The following is a 20,990-nucleotide window of genomic DNA, read 5'->3' as shown; positions in this document are numbered from 1 at the left end:
CCCATCATGGTAAAAGTCACCATTAACCAGGAATTCAACTGAATCACTCATAGCTACTAGAGCAGCAACAGGCTCACCTTGCGACAGCCCAAAGCATTTCTGTAACTCAAGGCAAAAATCAGGAACATGATGGCATACTCCCCACTTGCCTGGATAAGCGCTGTTCCAAAGTTAAAAGACTGACACCATCCAGAACAAAAACAATTTGTTTGATTATCATCCTTCAAATCACCCTAATCATTTGGCATAGAATCACTAACCTAAACCATTGAACTCACTGAGATCAGAAGACTAATGAGCTTAACCGAATAATGGAGTGCTATTTCTTGAAGTTATGTTGAGCTTCACAGGGAGCATATTAAAAAGTGGAGAACAAAGTCATTAGACTGGAGTGGAATTGCTCAAGGCTCAAAATCATAACTGGTCTGCGATTCAGTTATTCAATGGTCAGTGAAATTTATAACATAAGGAAGGCACAATAACAGCATTGTTTCACGTAGACTGTGGGGAAACAGTAACCAGACAAGATACTGACTCCATGTTGATGGAAAGATGGATTTCATGGTGGCATTATACTAAAGGTAATAAAAAATGGAAGAATATTCCTTTTACTATATAGACTAATGAGATAGAAAACAAAGACTATGTGGTTTTGAGGATTGAGAAGGCCAAGAATGAAGAAAAGGAAACAGGCAAAAGGTAAAGAACTCTGCGAAGTATGATGGTGGAAATCCTCATTTGAGGAAAAGGAATACAAATTGAAAGATTATGGTACAAGAATAGGTACAGAGAATGGACTAGAGTCTTTATAAAAATTAATTTATTCATTCATTTGCGTAGTGTGGGTGTAAGTGTCAAGGTCAGCATCTACCAACAACTATATTCCCATACAGATTGTACATAAGCACTTTTACCCTTGGCCTTCTTACATGCAGATGGTCACAAGGTCACCTTCCACGTAGAAAAGAAAATAGCTCTCAGAGTGGTCTGGAAGAGCAATTGAAAAGAATTTTTATAAATTGCAAGCACTGCAACAACAGCACAAATATTGTGCAGGTAATAAATGAATGAACTGCCAATGAAGCAGGCTGTTTTGTCCTAGTTGGTTTCAAGTACCCTTGACTTTTCTTAGAGCTACACTCACTTCAACAAGTGGAGAATAATCCCTAATGATCCTGACATGTTTCTTGCAGATCACTGAAAGTCATCAAGATGTCAAGAGGCGAGTTACTTGCCACAGGATACCCTCTACTGACCTGCTCTTGTAATCATGTTATTTGTGGCTGGTCCAGTTTAGTTTCTCATTAGTGGTGACTCACTGGAAAGTTGATGGTGGTAACCTCAATGATTATCATTAATTGTCAATACAAAATGGTTAGACTCACTCTTTTTGGAGGTGATCACTTAGAGCACAGGCCCTGCACAGCATACAAATGCCTGACTCCTGTACAACCTATGACGTTTGGATCCTGGTGGGATGAAGCTGTCGACTACTGAGGGCTATAGGCATCTTCTGCCATGTGGGAACGTGCTGACAACTGCATTTCTGATTGGTGAACAGATTACTAACAGTTCACAGCATTGGAGCCCCGCTGTGGTAAGCTGCCACATGAGGTCATGCCTGAAAGTTGTTTAGATCTTGAATGTGCACACTCAGTTGCAGGAAATGGGATGGATCACTGTACAATCATGAACATACCACCCACTTCTGTCATCAATTTAGCTTGTTTTGGTATTTGCAGTTTATAGTGAATATTGTTGATAGCCTATTTCAAAAAACAGAAGTTAAAACGTTGAGGAAAGAAAGCGATGGGTCATGTGCAAGTGGATGAAGTGTAGAACTTGGAACGCTCTTTAAAGTTTTTCCACTTCTGGGTCAGTGTGGCAAAACACTGATAAAGTCATCAATGCACCAGTCTTCACTGGTGCATTTTCTAAAGCAGTTGTTCTATAATGAAATAGTTGTGATCCTAAGAAACTCCATTATATAAAATAGCATTATAAATACAACAATCAATGGAGAAAAGGTGAATAGATTCCAGAGTTTATTTTTTCCCATGGAATTTTCAAAAAATAAAGGTGTTTATAAAAGATAAGTTAATTTTGTTATTGCAAATTAAAATTTCTAAAGGCTATATGTTCCATTGTTTAATGGAGTATAGTTGCATAAGTATCAATAGAGTGACTGCTTGTCAATTTTCAATGGCCTTGCACAATTAAACTAGCAATCTGTTTTCTCAAGAGATAGTGGTGTCCCATTACTGCAGGTAAGTTAAATGTAAACAACTGTTCCAAGACTGCTTTTTATTCTGACTGTCAATTTCCAAAGTAACTCTTAACTAGTTCTCCAAATCCCAATTAGAATGTTATAACAACAAATTCAGCCCACAAACTACAAATTGTGTTCCCTCAGTCATCAATTGCATTCGATTCAATTCGAAATTCTCATTATAGCAGAACTACCTGTATTCTCTCAGCTGATTGAAATGGTGCCCACTTTCACAATTCTTATTACTTGGTGGTTTACAAATGAAAGACTGTGTGGTTTTCATTGATACAACACCAGAAGCTGACTTGGGGACAGGAGGCATCTCCATTGTGACAGGCAGCATTTGTACTGTGACAGACAAAACAAGAAATATACAAAAACACAAGATGTGTTCACAATTAGAGAGTAGTTGCATTTGAAGGCTATGCATCCCCAATGAAAAACGTTGCATATTTCTTAATCACAAATAGTATTTGTCGAGTTGAAATCAGTAAGTTTTTTTTACTTTATACATGTTTAATTACTTAAACTTCTACAAATTTCAATAAGTGTATTTTGATTATAATTTGACAGAAGTTTAGAAAACCTTACCTTCCATTTTCTATCCTTTGCCATCTACCTCAACAAAAAAGCAAATTTTCAAGGAAAAATTCTAAACCGAGTAATTTTGAGAACTTAATTGAATGTTATAATCCTTTCATAATTGCTCCCTATTTGAAGAATAATCTGACAAAAAAATCCACTTTTAGATTACAAAATATAAGTTTACAATTTACTATTCCTAAATTTAATTCTTACATAGAAACATAGAAAATAGGAGCAGGAGTAGACCATTCGGCCCTTCGAGCCTGCACCGCCATTTATTATGATCATGGCTGATCATTCAACTCAGAACCCCGCCCCAGCCTTCCCTCCATATCCCCTGATCCCCGTAGCCAGAAGGGCCATATCTAACTCCCTCTTAAATATAGACAATGAACTGGCCTCAACTGTTTCCTGTGGCGGAGAATTCCACAGATTCACCACTCTCTGTGTGAAGAAGTTTTCCCTAATCTCGGTCCTAAAAGGCTTCCCCTTTATCCTCAAACTGTGACCCCTTGTTCTGGACTTCCCCAACATCGGGAACAATCTTCCTGCATCTAGCCTGTCCAATCCCTTTAGGATTTTATATGTTTCAATCAGATCCCCCCTCAATCTTCTAAATTCCAACGAGTACAAGCCCAGTTCATCCAGTCTTTCTTCATATGAAAGTCCTGCCATCCCAGGAATCAATCTGGTGAACCTTCTTTGTACTCCCTCTATGGCAAGGATGTCTTTCCTCAGATTAGGGGACCAAAACTGCACACAATACTCCAGGTGTGGTCTCACCAAGGCCTTGTACAACTGCAGTAGTACCTCCCTGCTCCTGTACTTGAATCCTCTCGCTATAAATGCCAGCATACCATTCGCCTTTTTCACCGCCTGCTGTACCTGCATGCCCACTTTCAATGACTGGTGTATAATGACACCCAGGTCTCGTTGCACCTCCCCTTTTCCTAATCGGCCACCATTCAGATAATAATCTGTTTTCCTATTTTTGCCACCAAAGTGGATAACTTCACATTTATCCACATTAAATTGCATCTGCCATGAATTTGCCCACTCACCCAACCTATCCAAGTCACCCTGCATCCTCTTAGCATCCTCCTCACAGCTAACACTGCCACCCAGCTTCGTGTCATCCGCAAACTTGGAGATGCTGCATGTAATTCCCTCATCCAAGTCATTAATATATATTGTAAACAACTGGGGTCCCAGCATTGAGCCTTGCGGTACCCCACTAGTCACCGCCTGCCATTCTGAAAAGGTCCCGTTTATTCCCACTCTTTGCTTCCTGTCTGCTAACCAATTCTCCATCCACATCAATACCTTACCCACAATACCATGTGCTTTAAGTTTGCACACTAATCTCCTGTGTGGGACCTTGTCAAAAGCCTTTTGAAAATCCAAATATACCACATCCACTGGTTCTCCCCTATCCACTCTACTAGTTACATCCTCAAAAAATTCTATGAGATTCGTCAGACATGATTTTCCTTTCACAAATCCATGCTGACTTTGTCCGATGATTTCACCGCTTTCCAAATGTGCTGTTATCACATCTTTGATAACTGACTCCAGCAGTTTCCCCACCACCGACGTTAGGCTAACCGGTCTATAATTCCCCGGTTTCTCTCTCCCTCCTTTTTTAAAAAGTGGGGTTACATTAGCCACCCTCCAATCCTCAGGAACTAGTCCAGAATCTAACGAGTTTTGAAAAATTATCACTAATGCATCCACTATTTCTTGGGCTACTTCCTTAAGCACTCTAGGATGCAGACCATCTGGCCCTGGGGATTTATCTGCCTTCAATTTACCTAACACCACTTCCCTACTAACATGTATTTCGCTCAGTTCCTCCATCTCACTGGACCCTCTGTCCCCTACTATTTCTGGAAGATTATTTATGTCCTCCTTAGTGAAGACATAACCAAAGTAATTATTCAATTGGTCTGCCATGTCCTTGCTCCCCATAATCAATTCACCTGTTTCTGTCTGTAGGGTCACATGTATAAGTGGTTCTTCAAGAATCAAATCTACAGTCCTTTTAAATAAGGAAAATTACCATGAAGAATTACTGTTTTTTTTTTAAAAAACATTTTACACAAAATAAGCACAAGTTATAATCAATTTCCCCAAGAGATTATATTATCAGTAACAATCCACAAGAGGGAATGGGGCCTACATATATTTAAAAAAAACTGTACCTGGCCATTAATCAAAAACCTCTAGGCCTGGGTTGTTTTATGCTATGGACCCTTACCATTAACTGAGGACCCGTGGACCCCAGGTAGGGAACCTCAGCCAGATATCTACATAAGTGCTTCTTAGGCATGGCAGCCTTTTGGCTTGAATATAGTGTTAACAGATGGGTTTGGGGAGCTTAAAAATTGAAATTCAGTTTGTGAAAAGCTGCAGGCCACTGATAGAAATCAGTACTGGCATTTAAAGTTTAAAAACATCTTATTATCTGATGATTAAAAACAATGATTTAAGATCTGTAATTTATCATATTTAATAGGTCACAAACATCATTTTCAATATTGAATACTCAACATATTAGGGTAAGCAAATCATGAAGCAATTTTATTTTAAATTTGAACAATTTAGTCTAAGATTTAATTGGCTCATGTTCATGCTTGTATCATTGAATTTTCAAGTGCTGCATTATTGATCTTTTTCATTTCTGTATAGTAATTTCTATTTCAATAACAAAGTAGAATGGAACAACATTCAAACAAAATTTGACACCGACACCAAGCCAGAAATAATACAGCAAGAATAGGATCAAAAAGTGAGGTTTTAAAGTATGTCTTAATAACAGATGAGTAAAAGGAGATGAGTAACGGGAGGGCGAAAATACTTTATACTTTATTACTTTATTATTGCCAAACAATTGATACTAAAGCGTACAATCATCACAGCGATATTTGATTCTGCACTTTGTGCTCCCTGGAATACAAATTGATCGTAAATATAATAAAAATTTAAATTATAAATCATAAATAGAAAATAGAAAAGGGAAAGTAAGATAGTGCAAAAAAACCGAGAGGCAGGTCCGGATATTTGGAGGGTACGGCCCAGATCCAGGTCAGGATCCATTTAGCAGTCTTATCACAGTTGGAAAGAAGCTGTTCCCAAATCTGGTCGTACGAGTCTTCAAGCTCCTTAGCCTTCTACCCAAGGGAAGAGGGACGAAAGGTGTGTTGGCTGGGTGGGTCGTGTCCTTGATTATCCTGGCAGCACTGCTCCGACAGCGTGCGGTGTAAAGTGAGTCCAAGGACGGAAGACTGGTTTGTGTGATGTGCTGGGCTGTGTTCACAATCTTCTGCAGTTTCTTCTGGTCTTAGACAGGACAACTTCCATACCAGGTTGTAATGCACCCTAGAAGAATGCATTCTACAGTGCATCTATAAAAATTAGTGAGGGTTTTAGGGGACAGGCCAAAGTTCTTAAGTTTTCTCAGGAAGTAATGGCGCTGGTGGGCCTTCGTGGCAATGGACTCTGCTTGGTTGGACCAAGTCAGGTCATTTGTGGTATTGACCCCGAGGAACTTAAAGCTTCTGACCTGCTCCACCTGCGCACCACTGATGCAGATGGGGTCGCTACTCCTTCTGAAGTCAACAACCAATTCCTTTGTCTTGCTGACGTTGAGGGATAGGTTATTGCCTTCGCACCATGCCACCAGGTTCTTAATTTCCTCTCTGTATTCAAATTCATCATTACCTGAGACAACAGCACACAAATGTGGTGTCATCAGCAAACTTATATATTGAGTTTAGGGGTTAGGGGTCTAGATGGTTTAGAGTTTGTAAAATGTGTTCAGGAAAGTTTTCTAAATCAATATGTAGAGGGACCAACTAGAGGGGATGCAATATTGGATCTCCTGTTAGGAAACGAATTAGGGCAAGTGACAGAAGTCTGTGTAGGGGAGCACTTTGGTTCCAGTGATCATAACACCATTAGTTTCAATTTGATCATGGACAAGGATAGATCTGGTCCTAGGGTTGAGGTTCTGAACTGGAAGAAGGCCAAATTTGAAGAAATGAGGAAGGATCTAAAAAGCGTGGATTGGGACAGGTTGTTCTCTGGCAAAGATGTGATTGGTAGGTGGGAAGCCTTCAAAGGGGAAATTTTGAAAGTGCAGAGTTTGTATGTTCCTGTCAGGATTAAAGGCAAATTGAATAGGAATAAGGAACCTTGGTTCTCAAGGGATATTGCAACTCTGATAAAGGAGAAGAGGGAGTTGTATGAAATGTATAAGAAACAGGGGGTAAATCAGGTGCTTGAGGAGTATAAGTAGTGCAAGAAATACTTAAGAAAGAGATCAGGAGGGCTAAAAGAAGACATGAGGTTGCCTTGGCAGTCAAAGTGAAGGATAATCCAAAGAGCTTTTACAAGTATATTAAGAGCAAAAGGATTGTAAGGGATAAAATTGGTCCTCTTGAAGATCAGAATGGTCGGCTTTGTGCGGAACCAAAGGAAATGAGGGAGATCTTAAATAGGTTTTTTGCGTCTGAATTTACTAAGGAAGCTGGCATGAAATCTATGAAATTGAGGGAATCAAGTAGTGAGACCATGGAAACTGTACAGATTGAAAAGGAGGAGGTGCTTGCTGTCTTGAGGAAAATTAAAGTGGATAAATCCCCGGGACCTGACAGAGTGTTCCCTCGGACCTTGAAGGAGACTAGTGTTGAAATTGCGGGGGCCCTGGCAGAAATATTTAAAACGTCGCTGTCTACAGGTGAAGTGCCGGAGGATTGGAGAGTGGCTCATGTTGTTCCGTTGTTTAAAAAAGGATCGAAAAGTAATCCAGGAAATTATAGGCCGGTGAGTTTAACGTCAGTAGTAAGTAAATTATTGGAGGGAGTACTAAGAGACAGAATCTGCAAGCATTTGGATAGACAGGGGCTTATTAGGGAGAGTCAACATGGCTTTGTGTGTGGTCGGTCATGTTTGACCAATCTGTTGGAGTTTTTCGAGGAGGTTACCAGGAAAGTGGATGAAGGGAAGGCAGTGGATATTGTCTACATGGACTTCAGTAAGCCCTTTGACAAGGTCCCGCATGGGAGGTTAGTTAGGAAAATTCAGTCGCTAGGTATACAAGGAGAGGTGGTAAATTGGATTAGACATTGGCTCGATGGAAGAAGCCAGAGAGCGGTGGTAGAGAATTGCTTCTCTGAGTGGAGGCCTGTGACTAGTGGTGTGCCACAGGGATCAGTGCTGGGTCCATTGTTATTTGTCATCTATATCAATGATCTGGATGATAATGGGGTAAATTGGATCAGCAAGTTTGCTGATGATACAAAGATTAGAGGTGTAGTAGACAGTGAGGAAGGTTTTCAGAGCCTGCAGAGGGACTTGGACCAGCTGGAAAAATGGGCTGAAAAATGGCAGATGGAGTTTAATACTGACAAGTGTGAGGTATTGCACGTTGGAAGGACAAACCAACGTAGAACATACAGGGTTAATGGTAAGGCATTGAGGAGTGCAGTGGAACAGAGGGATCTGGGAATACAGGTACAAAATTCCCTAAAAGTGTCGTCACAGGTAGATAGGGTCGTAAAGAGAGCTTTTGGTACATAGGCCTTTATTAATCGAAGTATTGAGAATAAGAGCTGGAATGTTATGATGAGGTTGTATAAGGCATTGGTGAGGCCGAATCTGGAGGATTGTGTTCAGTTTTGGTCACCAAATTACAGGAAGGATATAAATAAGGTTGAAAGAGTGCAGAGAAGGATGTTGCCGGGACTTGAGAAACTCAGTTACAGAGCAAGGTTGAATAGGACTTTATTCCCTGGAGCATAGAAGAATGAGGGGAGATTTGATAGAGGTATATAAAATTATGATGGGTATAGATAGAGTGAATGCAAGCAGGCTTTTTCCACTGAGGCAAGGGGAGAAAAAAACCAGAGGACATGGGTTAAGGGTGAGGGGGGAAAAGTTTAAAGGGAACATTGGGGGGGGCTTCTTCACACAGAGAGTGGTGGGAGTATGGAATGAGCTGCCATTCGAGGTGGTAAATGCGGGTTCTTTTTTAACATTTAAGAATAAATTGGACAGATACATGGATGGGAGGTGTATGGAGGGATATGGTCCGTGTGCAGGTCAGTGGGACTAGGCAGAACATGGTTCGGCACAGCCAAGAAGGGCCAAAGGGCCTGTTTCTGTGCTGTAGTTTCTATGGTTCTATGGTGTTCGATGGAAACTTGGCTATACAATCATGGGTGTACAGTGAGTACAGCAGGGGGCTGAGTACACAGCCTTGTGGGGCACCGGTGCTCAGAGTGATTGTAGAGGAGAGCTTGTCCCTTATTTTTACAGCCTGGGTCCTATCTGTGAGGAAGCTGAAGATCCAACTGCAGATCTGAGTGCTAAGGCCCAGGTTCTGGAGTTTAGGAATCAGTTTATTTGGAACGATGGTATTAAATACAAATAATAAGTGCAATTATTATAATCAGGAACATACAAGAGGACACTGAGATGGGGGAGCTGGGCAATATTATAAAAATAAGAAATCTAAATCCATGAAATCATCTGAAACAATAAGATTTTGAAGGTGAGACACTGCCATTCAAAAATGTTAGCAGAACTTAATGCAATTTAGAATACTGGTAGATGTAACCACAGAGGGTGAATAATATGTTTAGTCAGAAGAGCAATGGAATATTTTAACAGCAGTAATGGAAATATGAGGTGTTTGGCAGCAAGTGAGCCAAGGCAGAATCACAGTTATGGAATTTTGCAAAGTAGAAGCAAAAGACTAGGGATCAGTAGACCAAACCCAACTTATGGTTAGGTATAAAAATAGATATATGTAGATGAGTCAACATATTAATATCATTGGAGTACCTGCACACGGCATAATGAAGCTACTTATCACTTGCTACTATTTACCTAATAATGGAGCAAATGGCATTGACTTGTTTTGGTTGTGGAGAAAATAAATTAGAAAAGTTAACTACCATTTTTAAGGCAGTCACATTTCTTTTACTGTTCATTTTCTGTGGCAAGAATGACTGCAACAAATCCATTATGGAAACCACTAAATTCTTAAAAGTCATAGAAAGAAGTTTGTAGCGGTATGTTAAGTTGCCATAATTTAGGGTTTTATTCAAGCTTCCCTTAAAATATGCAGTTCATTGGTCTGCCTTATAGTTCAAGATGGTACCAAGCCAAGTCTCTGTCGAGGTCACGGCTCAGATTTAACATTTTTTTGCTTTATTAGGTTTGTAGTGATTGTTTAGGGGACAGAGCAAGTAGTCAGGTTAGGTTGAGGAACAGGGATGTGGGGAATTAGGCCGGAATCTAAGCATCCATTCCATACTTGAAGGCCAGCGAGCAGACGTGGTTGGATATCAGGCCAACAGACCAGCATAGATGTATGTTGGTTGCCCCCATACATTTCCCCCACTCCGAGGGTCAGTAAGTTATTGGAGGGCTCCAGAGTCGGAGTTCCATGCGGGCAGGAGGAACAAGATCTGATGACACACTGGTATTTGAATCAACGAGACTGAAATTCAAGGTCTAGTGTTTGAGGCCCCAACATCAGCAAGTTGAAGTCTAGTTTTTAGTCTTTAGTGGGTCTTGACATTGATGTCAAGGATCAAGGACCAATGGCCAGAGCTGCTAAGTCTATGACTCTCTGCGAGTCTGCTGGGGAAGTCAAAGTCCAATGCCTGTGAGTCTCAGTCCACTGGCAGCCAAAGATGGCTTCTTCTGGGGTTGGAGAACTGTGTACGCGCATGGTGGGTGGGTGGATGGGAGGAATGGGGCTTGTTTTGCTATTTTTTTGTTACTTGTTGTGTTGTTCTACTTTGCCAAGCATTGTAGCAATGCTATGTTGGCTCCAGAATGTGCTGTACCATTTGCGGGCTGCCCTCAGCACACCCTCGGGTGAAATGCAGATGATGCATTTCACTGTGTATTGATGCACTTGTGATAAATAAACCTGAATCTTGAAGCTAGTTAACTAGTGATAACAGGGACAACAGAACTCTTACAGAATAAACTTAACTACAAGGTATCACATGGAGTAAACTCACCACTTCATGGACAGTATAAATCTAAAAAACCTACAAAGTTGAGACACTAACTTCAAACCCATACTGGTTTCTTTAAAAATCAAAGTAATTTATTATCAAAGTACATACATATCACCACATACTGTGCTTACTACCTTGAGATTCATTTTCTTGCAGACATTCTGAATAGCACAGAGAACTACAATAGATCAATGAAAAACTGACAACCAATGTGCAAAAGAAAACAAATTGTGCAAATTAAAAAATAAATAAAATGCACTAGGACTAACTACTTATAGCATAATGCAGTGATAACATTGGGAATCATGTCAGGAAATATTTATCTAGACATGGTACAACTCTATTTTACCTAACATATGCTTAGTAGTCTCTAGCCATTGCCTGAATCCATTTATGATGTTGGCACCGCAAATTAGTCAGCCTTACAGCCAATGTCTGCTAAACAACCATACTGGCTTTCTTTTCACTAGCTTTTAATATCTCAGAACTACACCAGAAATTTATAAATAAATTGCTTCTGAACATCTATAAATTTGAGGGGTCTTGCCAAAGAAATCCATGTTTCTCAATGTTGGAAATAGATGTTAATCCTAGTCCTAATTCATGAATTTACTATTTTGCTACAAATTCTTCCCTCCCTACCAACATATCAAACCAAGACTATTTATGCTGAAACAAATCTACACTTCCAGAGAAATTAATACATCCAGCCACTAGTCCTCTAACAAAAACAGTATATGCAGCCTTGAGTGTTAACCCCTAATATGTTGATTCTAGCAACAACATTCACCAATAAAACATTGTTCTTGCAATTCCTCTTAATCTTTGACTCAAATTTATGCAAGTTCTAAAATTAGATGGAAATGTGAATTTAATCAGAATTCAGTTATCAGTCTGCACAGCCACCAATGTTTATAGAGATCAACAAAATAAACAAAACTCATCACAGGGAGGCTTCCTAAAGCAAGGGAGAATGTTTGAATATTGGTAGTTAATCCAATTATGACAATGTTCAACAGTTATTCAAATCCAGAAAATACAGAAAAAATGCAATTAAGCAGCACCTCAAAGTGCAAAGTTAATTTATTACCAAAGTACATACAGTGGTATGCAAAAGTTTGGGCATCCTTTGTCAAAATTTCTGTTACTATGAACAGCTAAGCGAGTAAAAGATGAACTGATTTCCAAAAGACATAAAGTTAAAGATGACACATTTCTTTAATATTTTAAGCAAGATCACTTTTTTTATTTCCATCTTTTACCGTTTCAAAATACCAAAAAAGGAAAAGGGCCCAAAACAAAAGTTTAGGCACCCTGCATGGCAGTACTTAGCCAAAAAGTTCTATTTTATCTTCATCAATCCACAGGATTTGTTTCCAAAATGCATCAGGCTTGTTTAGATGTTCCTGTGAACTTTTTGGCCGCAATGAGCAAAGGTATGTTTGGAGAAAAAAGGGTGCAGAATTTCATGAAAAGAACACCTCACCAACTGTTAAGCTTGTGTTGCAGCCAGTGGCACGGGGAACATTTACTGGTAGAGGGAAGAATGAATTCAATTAAATACCAGCAAATTCTGGAAGTAAACATCACACCATCTGTAAAAAAGCCGAAGGTGAAAAGAGGATGGCTTCTACAACAGGATAATGATCCTAAACACACATCAAAAATCCACAATGGACTACCTCAAGAGGTGCAAGCTGAAGGTTTTGCCTTGGCCCTCACAATCCCCTGACCTAAACATCATCGAGAATCTGTGGATAGACTTCAAGAGAGGTAAAGTTGGCCCAAGAATCTCACAGAACTAGAAGCCTTTTGCAAGGAAGAATGGGCAAAAATCCCCCAATCAAGAATTGAAAGACTCTTAGCTGGCTACAAAGAGCATTTACAAGTTGTGATACTTGCCAAAGGAGGTGTCATTAAGTACTGACATGCAGGGTGCCCAAACTTTTGCTTCAGGCCCTTTTCCTTTTTTGTTATTTTGAAACTGTAAAAGATGGAAATAAAAAAGTTTTCTTGCTTAAAATATTAAAGAAATGTGTCATCTTTAACTTTATGCCTTTTGGAAATCGGTTCATCTTTTACTTGCTTAGCTATTCAAAGTAACAGAAATTTTGACCAGGGGTGCCCAATCTTTTAAATGCCACCATATATGTCACCAGGTACTACCCCAAGATTCGTTTTCTTGTGGCCATTCACAGTAGGTACAAAGAAATATAATAGTATCTATCAACACTTCAGATCTATGACTCTTCATCAGAAATGAGATGCAGGTTAGTTTTCAATGGGAAAGGGACGTGTAGATCAAAAGTTTGTGACAGATCAAGCCCAAATGGCTTAATAGAGATGGTTATTAGTACATTAAACTTCTAGGTCTGTGTAATGATTTTTTTCTGGTAAGGTGATAAGATCTGTCTAGCAAGCTAAACCTGTGTGTAAGATAAGAAAAACAAAGCTGACATGATATAAAAATAGAAAATGAAAAATACTGGAAATACTAAATTAGGTCAGTCAACATTTATTGAATGGAAATAAAAATAGCATTTCTGAGGGGCCCTCTATCAAGCCAAGAAATGCATAGCAGCAAAACATAGGTAAAACCGAGGCTATTTCTCTGATGGTGTGAGCACATATAGAAATGTGATAGGTGCTACGATTTGTTGCTGATGTGGTTCCAGCATACTGGTACACATCCAATGGGGCAGACAATACAGAGAGAAACGAATAAAGAAAAAAATGTGGTAGCAAGAATTTGATCTTATACAATCAGGAAAAGTGGAAGTTAGTGAATTAGATCAATGGTTGAATGGGGTCACAACGACAATCTTGCAGTTAATGTCAGAACTAAGGAATTGATTGTAGACTTCAGGAAGGAGAACTCTAGAAAACACATACCAGTCCTCACTGAGTGCAGTGAAGAAGGTGATCAGCTTAGTACCTGGACATTATCTTCCCAAGAGGATCTATACTGAAACCAAAGACATAGATTCAATCATGAAGGTAGCAAGCCAGTGACTCTACTTCATAAGTTTGAGGAGACATGGTATGTCACCAAAGGCTCCTGCAAATTTCCACAGATGTACAGTGGAAAGCTTTTTGACTGATTGCATCACAGCCTGGTATAGAGCCTCCAATGCAAAGGACGACATGAGGTTGCAGAAGGTTGTGGCCAATTCCATCATGGGCACAACTCTCCCCACCACAGGACATTTTCAAGAGGTGGTGCCACAAGAAGGCCCTCACCATCTGGGTCAAACCCTCTTCTCTTTACCATCAGGGGAGGGGGTACATGAGCCTGAAGAGCCATACTCAAAGTTTTAGAAAAAGTTTCTTCCCTGATGCCTTTAGATATCTGAGTAATCCATGAACATTATCTCATCATTCTGTTTTTGCACTTCTAAAAAAAAACTTCTTAATTTTTAAAACTGCAAACACGAGGAAATCTGCAGATGCTGGAATTTCAAGCAATACACATAAAAAATGCTGGTGAACGCAGCAAGCCAGGCAGCATCTACAAGAAGAGGTACAGTCAACATTTTGGGCCGAGACCCTTCGTCAGGACTAACTGAAAGAGGAGATAGTAAGAGATTTGAGAGGGGGAGGGGGAGATTCAAAATGATAGGAGAAGACAGGAGGGGGACGGATGAGAGGTGACATTCAAAATATGAAAAGTGATCCACATTGTCTGGGCTTTTGCCATAGACCTACATTGTCAAACAGCAAGATCATACAACAGTGGCAGGTATTTCCAGCGTTTTCAGTTATTTTTACTTTCAAATCGTATTTTGAAAATGGGTTGGCAAGTCCAGAAACAAAGATTAGAAATAAATAGGGTCATTTTTGGGCAGTAACTATTGCTTGGCAATGCTTGGGTCTCAGCCATTGATAATGTATTAATAATTTGGATGAGGAAACCAAATAACTGTCAACACTGTATGATAACAGTATAAAAATAAAAGAGAAGTATAACATGGCAAAGGCGAGTGGGAAGTCAGAGGATTGGGAAACTCTTAAAGAGCAACAGAAAGTAACTAAAAAGGCAATACGTGGAGAAAAAAATGAGGTATGAAGGTAAACTAGCCAAGAATATAAAGGAGGATAGTAAAAGGTTCTTTAGGTATGTGAAAAGGAAAAAAATAGTTAAGACCAAAATTGCGCCCTTGAAGACAGAAGTGGGTGTATTTATTATGGGGAACAAGGAAATGGCAGACGAGTTGAACAGGTACTTTGGATCTGTCTTCACTAGGGAAGACACAAACAATCTCCCAGATGTAACAGTGGCCAAAAGACCGAGGGTAATGGATGAATTGAAGGAAATTTATATTAGGCAGGAAATGGTATTGGATAGGGGGTAGGGTCTGAAGGCTGATAAGTCCCTGGGACCTGATGGTCTGCATCCCAGGGTACTTAAGGAGGTGGCTTTAGAAATCGTGGACGCATTGGTAATCATTTTCCAATGTTCTATAGATTCGGGATCAGTTCCTGTTGACAGGAGGGTGGCTAACGTTGTCCCTCTCTTCAAGAAGGGAGGAAGAGAGAAAACAGGGAATTATAGACCGGTTAGCCTGACGTCGGTGGTGGGAAAGATGCTGGAGTCAATTATAAAAGATGAAATTATGACACATCTGGGTAGTAGTAACAAGATTGGTCCGAGTCAGCATGGATTTATGAAGGGGAAATCGTGCTTGACTAATCTTCTGGAATTTTTTGAGGATGTAACTATGAAAATGGACAAGGGAGAGCCAGTGGATGTAGTGTACCTGGACTTTCAGAAAGCCTTTGATAAAGTCCCACATAGGAGATTAATGGGCAAAATTAGGGCACATGGTATTGGGGGCAGAGTACTGACATGGATTGAAAATTGGCTGGCTGACAGAAAACAAAGAGTGGCGATTAACGGGTCCCTTCCAGAATGGCAGGCGGTGACCAGCGGGGTACCACAGGGTTCAGTGCTCGGACCGCAGCTGTTTACAATATATATTAATGATTTAGATGAGGGAATTAAAAGTAACATTAGCAAATTTGTCGCTGACACAAAGCTGGGAGGCAGTGTGAAATGTGAGGAGGATGTTATGAGAATGCAGGGTGACTTGGACAGGCTGGGTGAGTGGGCAGATGCAGTTTAATGTGGATAAATGTGAGGTTATCCACTTTGGTGGTAAGAACGGGAAGGCAGGTTATTATCTAAATGGAGTCAAGTTAGGAAAAGGGGAAGTACAACGAGATCTAGGTGTTCTTGTACATCAGCCACTGAAAGCAAGCATGCAAGTACAGTAGGCAGTGAAAAAAGCTAATGGCATGCTGGCCTTCATAACAAAGGGAATTGAGTATAGGAGCAAAGAGGTCCTTCTGCAACTGTACAGGGCCCTGGTGAAACCACACCTGGAGTACTGTGTGCAGCTTTGGTCTCCAAATTTGAGGAAAGATATTCTTGCTATTGAGGGAGTGCAGCGTAGGTTCACAAGGTTAATTCCCAGGATGGCGGGACTGTCATATGTCGAAAGATTGGAGCGACTGGGCTTGTATACTCTGGAATTTAGAAGGCTGAGAGGGGATCTTATTGAAACATATAAGATTATTAAGGGATTGGACATGCTGCAGGCAGGAAGCATGTTCCCGCTGTTGGGTGAGTCCAGAACCAGAGGCCACAGTTTAAGAATTAGGGGTAGGCCATTTAGAACGGAGTTGAGGAAAAACTTTTTCCACCCAGAGAGTGGTGGATATATGGAATGCTCTGCCCCAGAAGACTGCGGAGGCCAATTCTCTGGATGCTTTCAAAAAAGAGATGGATAGAGCTCTTAAGGATAGTGGAATCAAAGGTTATAGCCTACAAGGCAGGAACTGGATACTGATTGTGGATGATCAGCCATGATCACAGTGAATGGCGGTGCTGGTTCGAAGGGCTGAATGGCCTACTCCTGCACCTATTGTCTATTGAATTGTAAGGAAGATGCAGAAAGGATTCAAGGTATATTACATAACATAATGGGCAAAATAGTATTTAAATAGTTCAGATTAAGACTTGTTGATGTACATTGACATTGTCCACTGACAAGAAACAAGTAGGCGCTACAAGTAAATAATATATTGGCCTTCACAGCAAGAGGAATTAAAGCACAAATACATAGATGCCCTGTTGCAATTATTCAGGCACAATGAGATCACACCTGGGAGTATTGTATGTTGTTTCTGTTCCTTACTGAAGAAGGGAAATACTTGACTTAGATAGGTGCAGTTAAGATTCACCAGACTGATTCCTGGGATGAATAAGTGCTGAATAGATTAAGGAAACTAGTTAGTTTAGAAGAATGAGATGAGATCTAATCGTAACTATATTCTGACAGAGCTAAATATATTCTGACAGAGCTAAATATATTCTGACAGAGCTAAATAGACTAGATGCGGAAAGGTTACAGCCTTAAATTACAGAGAAAAAGGTTTACAACTGAGATTAGGACAAATTTCTTTACTGAGGTGGTGAACCTGTGAAACTCATTACTACAGATTCCTGTAAACCTAAGTCACTAAATATTTTTAAAATAAGATTGATAAATTTCCAAATGTAAATGCTACCAAGGGATATGAAGAGAGTTCAAAATTATGGTGTTGAGGTGGATGATTTGCCATGATTTCAGTGACCAAATGGCCTACTACTGCTCCTGATTTCAATGTTTCTATCACTCTAAATTGTTTGATAACACTCCTATGCAGCATCTATCACACTGAAGTTATTAACATTTATGTTGTAGTCATTATACATTAGATTACCAGAGAATAAGCACTTGAATATCACAACAGCAAATTAAAAAAAAGTGATTTAATACATCTGAAATTAGAGGGCTTCATATGAGGAAACCATGACAGCTACTTGATGGTCATTAAAATCTAAATGATGTTCTCCAAAAAAAAACCTGCCATTCTAACCACCTCCGACTCCTTTGAGAGTTCTACCCCCAAAAAATACATCCCTGTCCCAAAGATGTGGTGACCTGCCTCAATAACTATTGTCCAGCAACACTTACATCCATTGTGCTCAAGTGTTTTGAGGTTGGTGATGAAACATATCAACTCCTGCCCAAAAACGGACTTTGATCCACTCCAATTTGCCTACCGGATCAACAGCAGATGCCATCTCATTGGCTTTTCACTCATCCCTGGAACATCTGCGTAATTCAGGATGCAACTCACACAAAATGCTGGAGAAACTCAACTCAACAGGCCAGGCAGCATCTATGGAAAAGAGTACAGTCGACATTTTGGGCTGAGACCCTTCAAGCAGGACATGAGAAAAAATGGTGAGGAGTAGATTTAAAAGGTTCAGGGAGGGCAGCTCAAGGTGAAATGTGAAACCGGGGGGGAGGGGGTGAAGTAAAGAACTGGGAAGTTGATTAGTGAAAGAGATACAGGGCTGGAGAAGGGGAAATCTAATAGGAGAGGACAGAAAGGCCATGAAATAGTGAAAAAGGGGGAGGAGCACCAGAGGGAAGTGATGGGCGGGGAAGGAGATAAGGTGAGAGAGGGAAAGGGGGATGGAGAATGGTGAAGGCAGGGAGACATTACCAGAAGTTTGAGAAATCAATGCTTATGCTATCAAGTTGGAAGCTACCCAGACAGGATATAAAGTGTTGTTCCTCCAACCCAAGTGTGGCCTCACTGCGACAGTAGAGGAGGCCATGGATTAACATATCAAAATGGGAATGGGAAGTGGAATTAAAATGGGTAGCCGATGGGTGGGATTTGGGAGCTCCCAGATCTTCTGATGGACAGAGTGTAGGAATTCAGTGAAGCAGTCTCCCAATCCATGTCGGGTCTCATCAACATACAGGAGGCCACACCGGGAGCATCGGATACAGTATGACCCCAATAGACTCGTAGGTTACGTGTCACCTCACCTGGAAGGACTGTTTGGGGCCCTGAATGGTAGTAAGGGAGGTGGTGTAGGAGGTGTAGCACTTGTTCTGCTTGCAAAGATAAGTGCCAGGAGGGAGATCAGTGGGAAGGGAATAATGGACAAGGGAGTCACGTAGGGAGCCATCCCTGCGGAACGCAGAAAGTGGGGGTGGAAGGGGAGGGAAAGATGTGCTTGGTGGTGGGATCCCATTGGAGATGGCAGAAGTTCCAGAGAATTATGTGCTGGGCACAGAGTCTGGTGGGATGGTAGGTGAGAACAAGAGGAACCTTATCCCTGGTAGGGTGGCAGGAGGATGGGGTGAAAGCAGAAGAGGCATGAAATGGAAAAGATGCAGTTGAGGGCAGCATTGATAATGTAGGAAGGGAAGTCCCTTCCTTTGAAAGGGGAGGACATCTCCTTTGTTCTGGAATGAAAAGCCTCATCCTGAAAGCGGATGCGGCAGAGATGGAAGAATTAAGAGAAAGGGATGGTGTATTTACAAGTAACAGGGTGGAAAGAGATATAGTCTAGGTAGTTGTGAGAATGGTCTTTATCAACTACAGCTCAGCATTCCATAAAATCACCCCGTCAAAAATAATCAATTAGCTGCAAGATTTTGACCTCAAAACCACCTTCTGCAATTGGATCCAAGATTTCCTCATTTGCAGACCCAATTAGTTCGGTTTGGCAACAACATCTTCTCCATGATCTCCATCAGTACAGGTACAACGCAAGGCTGAGTGCTTAGCCCCCTGCTCTACTCACTTTATACTTATGGCTGTGTGGCTAAGCACAGCTCCAATGCCATATTCAAGTTTGTTGATGACGCCACTGTCATAGACTGAATCAAAAATGGTGAAGAATCAGCATACAGGAGGGAGATTGAAAATCTGTCTGAGTGGGCCGGCTGGTGGCGCAATGACATCAGCAGACTCCGGAACGAAGGTTCCTGGGTTCGAATCTAGTCGAGGCCACTCCCAAGTATGCTTTCCATCCGTGCCGGGTTGAGTGTCAAGATCGCAACTCAACCTCGTAAAATAAAAGGGAGAAATACTGCAAAATGTCTGTGTGAGGAGTGGCACGCCACACAGTCTCTCTCTCTCTCTCTCTCGCACTCCGTGCCTTGTAAAGGCATGAAAAAAACATCGTCCCGCCAACATCGCACATGGACACACTGACGCACAGACGCGCACGCATGCACACGCCAAAAAAAAAAGGAAAGAAAGAAAAGAAGATCTGTCTGAGTGGTCTCATAACATCAACCTCTTACTTAATGTCAGTAAGACCAGGGAGCTTTACAGGAGAAGGAAACCAGAGGTCCATGACCCAGTCCACAGAATCAGAAGTGAGGCGAGTTAGCAACTTTAAATTGTTTCATGTTATTATCTTGGAGGACCTGTCCTGGGCCCAACACACAAGTGCAATTACAAAGACAGCACAGCAACACTTCTACTACCTTGCGCAGATTCGGCATGACATCTTAAACTTAGACAAACTTCTACAGCTGTGTCATGGAGTATACTGACCAACTGCATTACAGTCTGCTATGGAAACACCAAGGAACAGAAAAGCCTACAAAAGATACCTGATATGGCGTAGTCCTTTACAGGTAAACCCCTCCCAATCATTGAGTACATCTACGTGAAACGCTGTCACAGGAAAGCAGCATCCATGATCAGGGACGCTGACCACCCAAGGCATGCTCTCTTCTTTCTGCTGTCCAGGAAACAGGTACAAGAGCCTCAAGACTCATGCCACCAGGTTCAGAAACAGTTATTACCTCTCAACCATGAGGTTCTTGAACCAAAGAGGATAACTTCACTCGCTCCACCTTTGAAATTCTCCCACTTCCAAGTACTTTTCATCTCGTGTTCTCATTATTTTATTTTCCTTTTTTGTATTTGCACTGTTTGTTGTCTTCTGCGCAAGTTGGGCAGTTATTAATAACCATAATTGATTATGGTCATTATTCTACAGATTTATTGAATATGCCAAGAAAACAAATCTCAGGGTTGTATATGGTGATATATGATAAATAAGGCAGAGCAATGCAGATGAAATTTAATTCTACTGTGAGGTGATACTTTGATGGGTCTAATAAGAGTAGGGCATAACCAGAATAGTGCTGTCCTTGGGTCTACTGAAGAGTGAAAAGGACATTGGTGTAAAAATCCAAAGATGCCTGAAGGTGGCAGCACAGTTAGATAGT

General features: G+C 40.8%; 1 protein-coding gene across 2 annotated transcripts in view; it reads right to left on the bottom strand.

The window, feature by feature from the left end:
• kcmf1 (potassium channel modulatory factor 1) overlaps window positions 1–20,990 on the bottom strand; it is a 127,575-nt gene that overhangs the window by 82,556 nt on the left and 24,029 nt on the right. The window contains exon 1 of one of the 2 annotated variants that reach the window (XM_072281860.1): window positions 12,796–12,867. The exons of the other annotated variant lie outside the window; for it this stretch is intronic. Coding sequence (XP_072137961.1) covers window positions 12,796–12,823 — 28 coding nt within the window. The 5' untranslated portion in view covers window positions 12,824–12,867. Of the gene's footprint in view, window positions 1–12,795; window positions 12,868–20,990 lie in introns of those variants that run through there. 2 annotated transcript variants of the gene reach the window in all.

Source organism: Mobula birostris, chromosome 17 (assembly GCF_030028105.1).
Source record: "Mobula birostris isolate sMobBir1 chromosome 17, sMobBir1.hap1, whole genome shotgun sequence".
NCBI lineage: Eukaryota > Metazoa > Chordata > Chondrichthyes > Myliobatiformes > Myliobatidae > Mobula > Mobula birostris.
The sequence above is the reverse complement of the archived record's forward strand: the minus strand, read 5'-3'. Positions and strand labels throughout refer to the sequence as shown.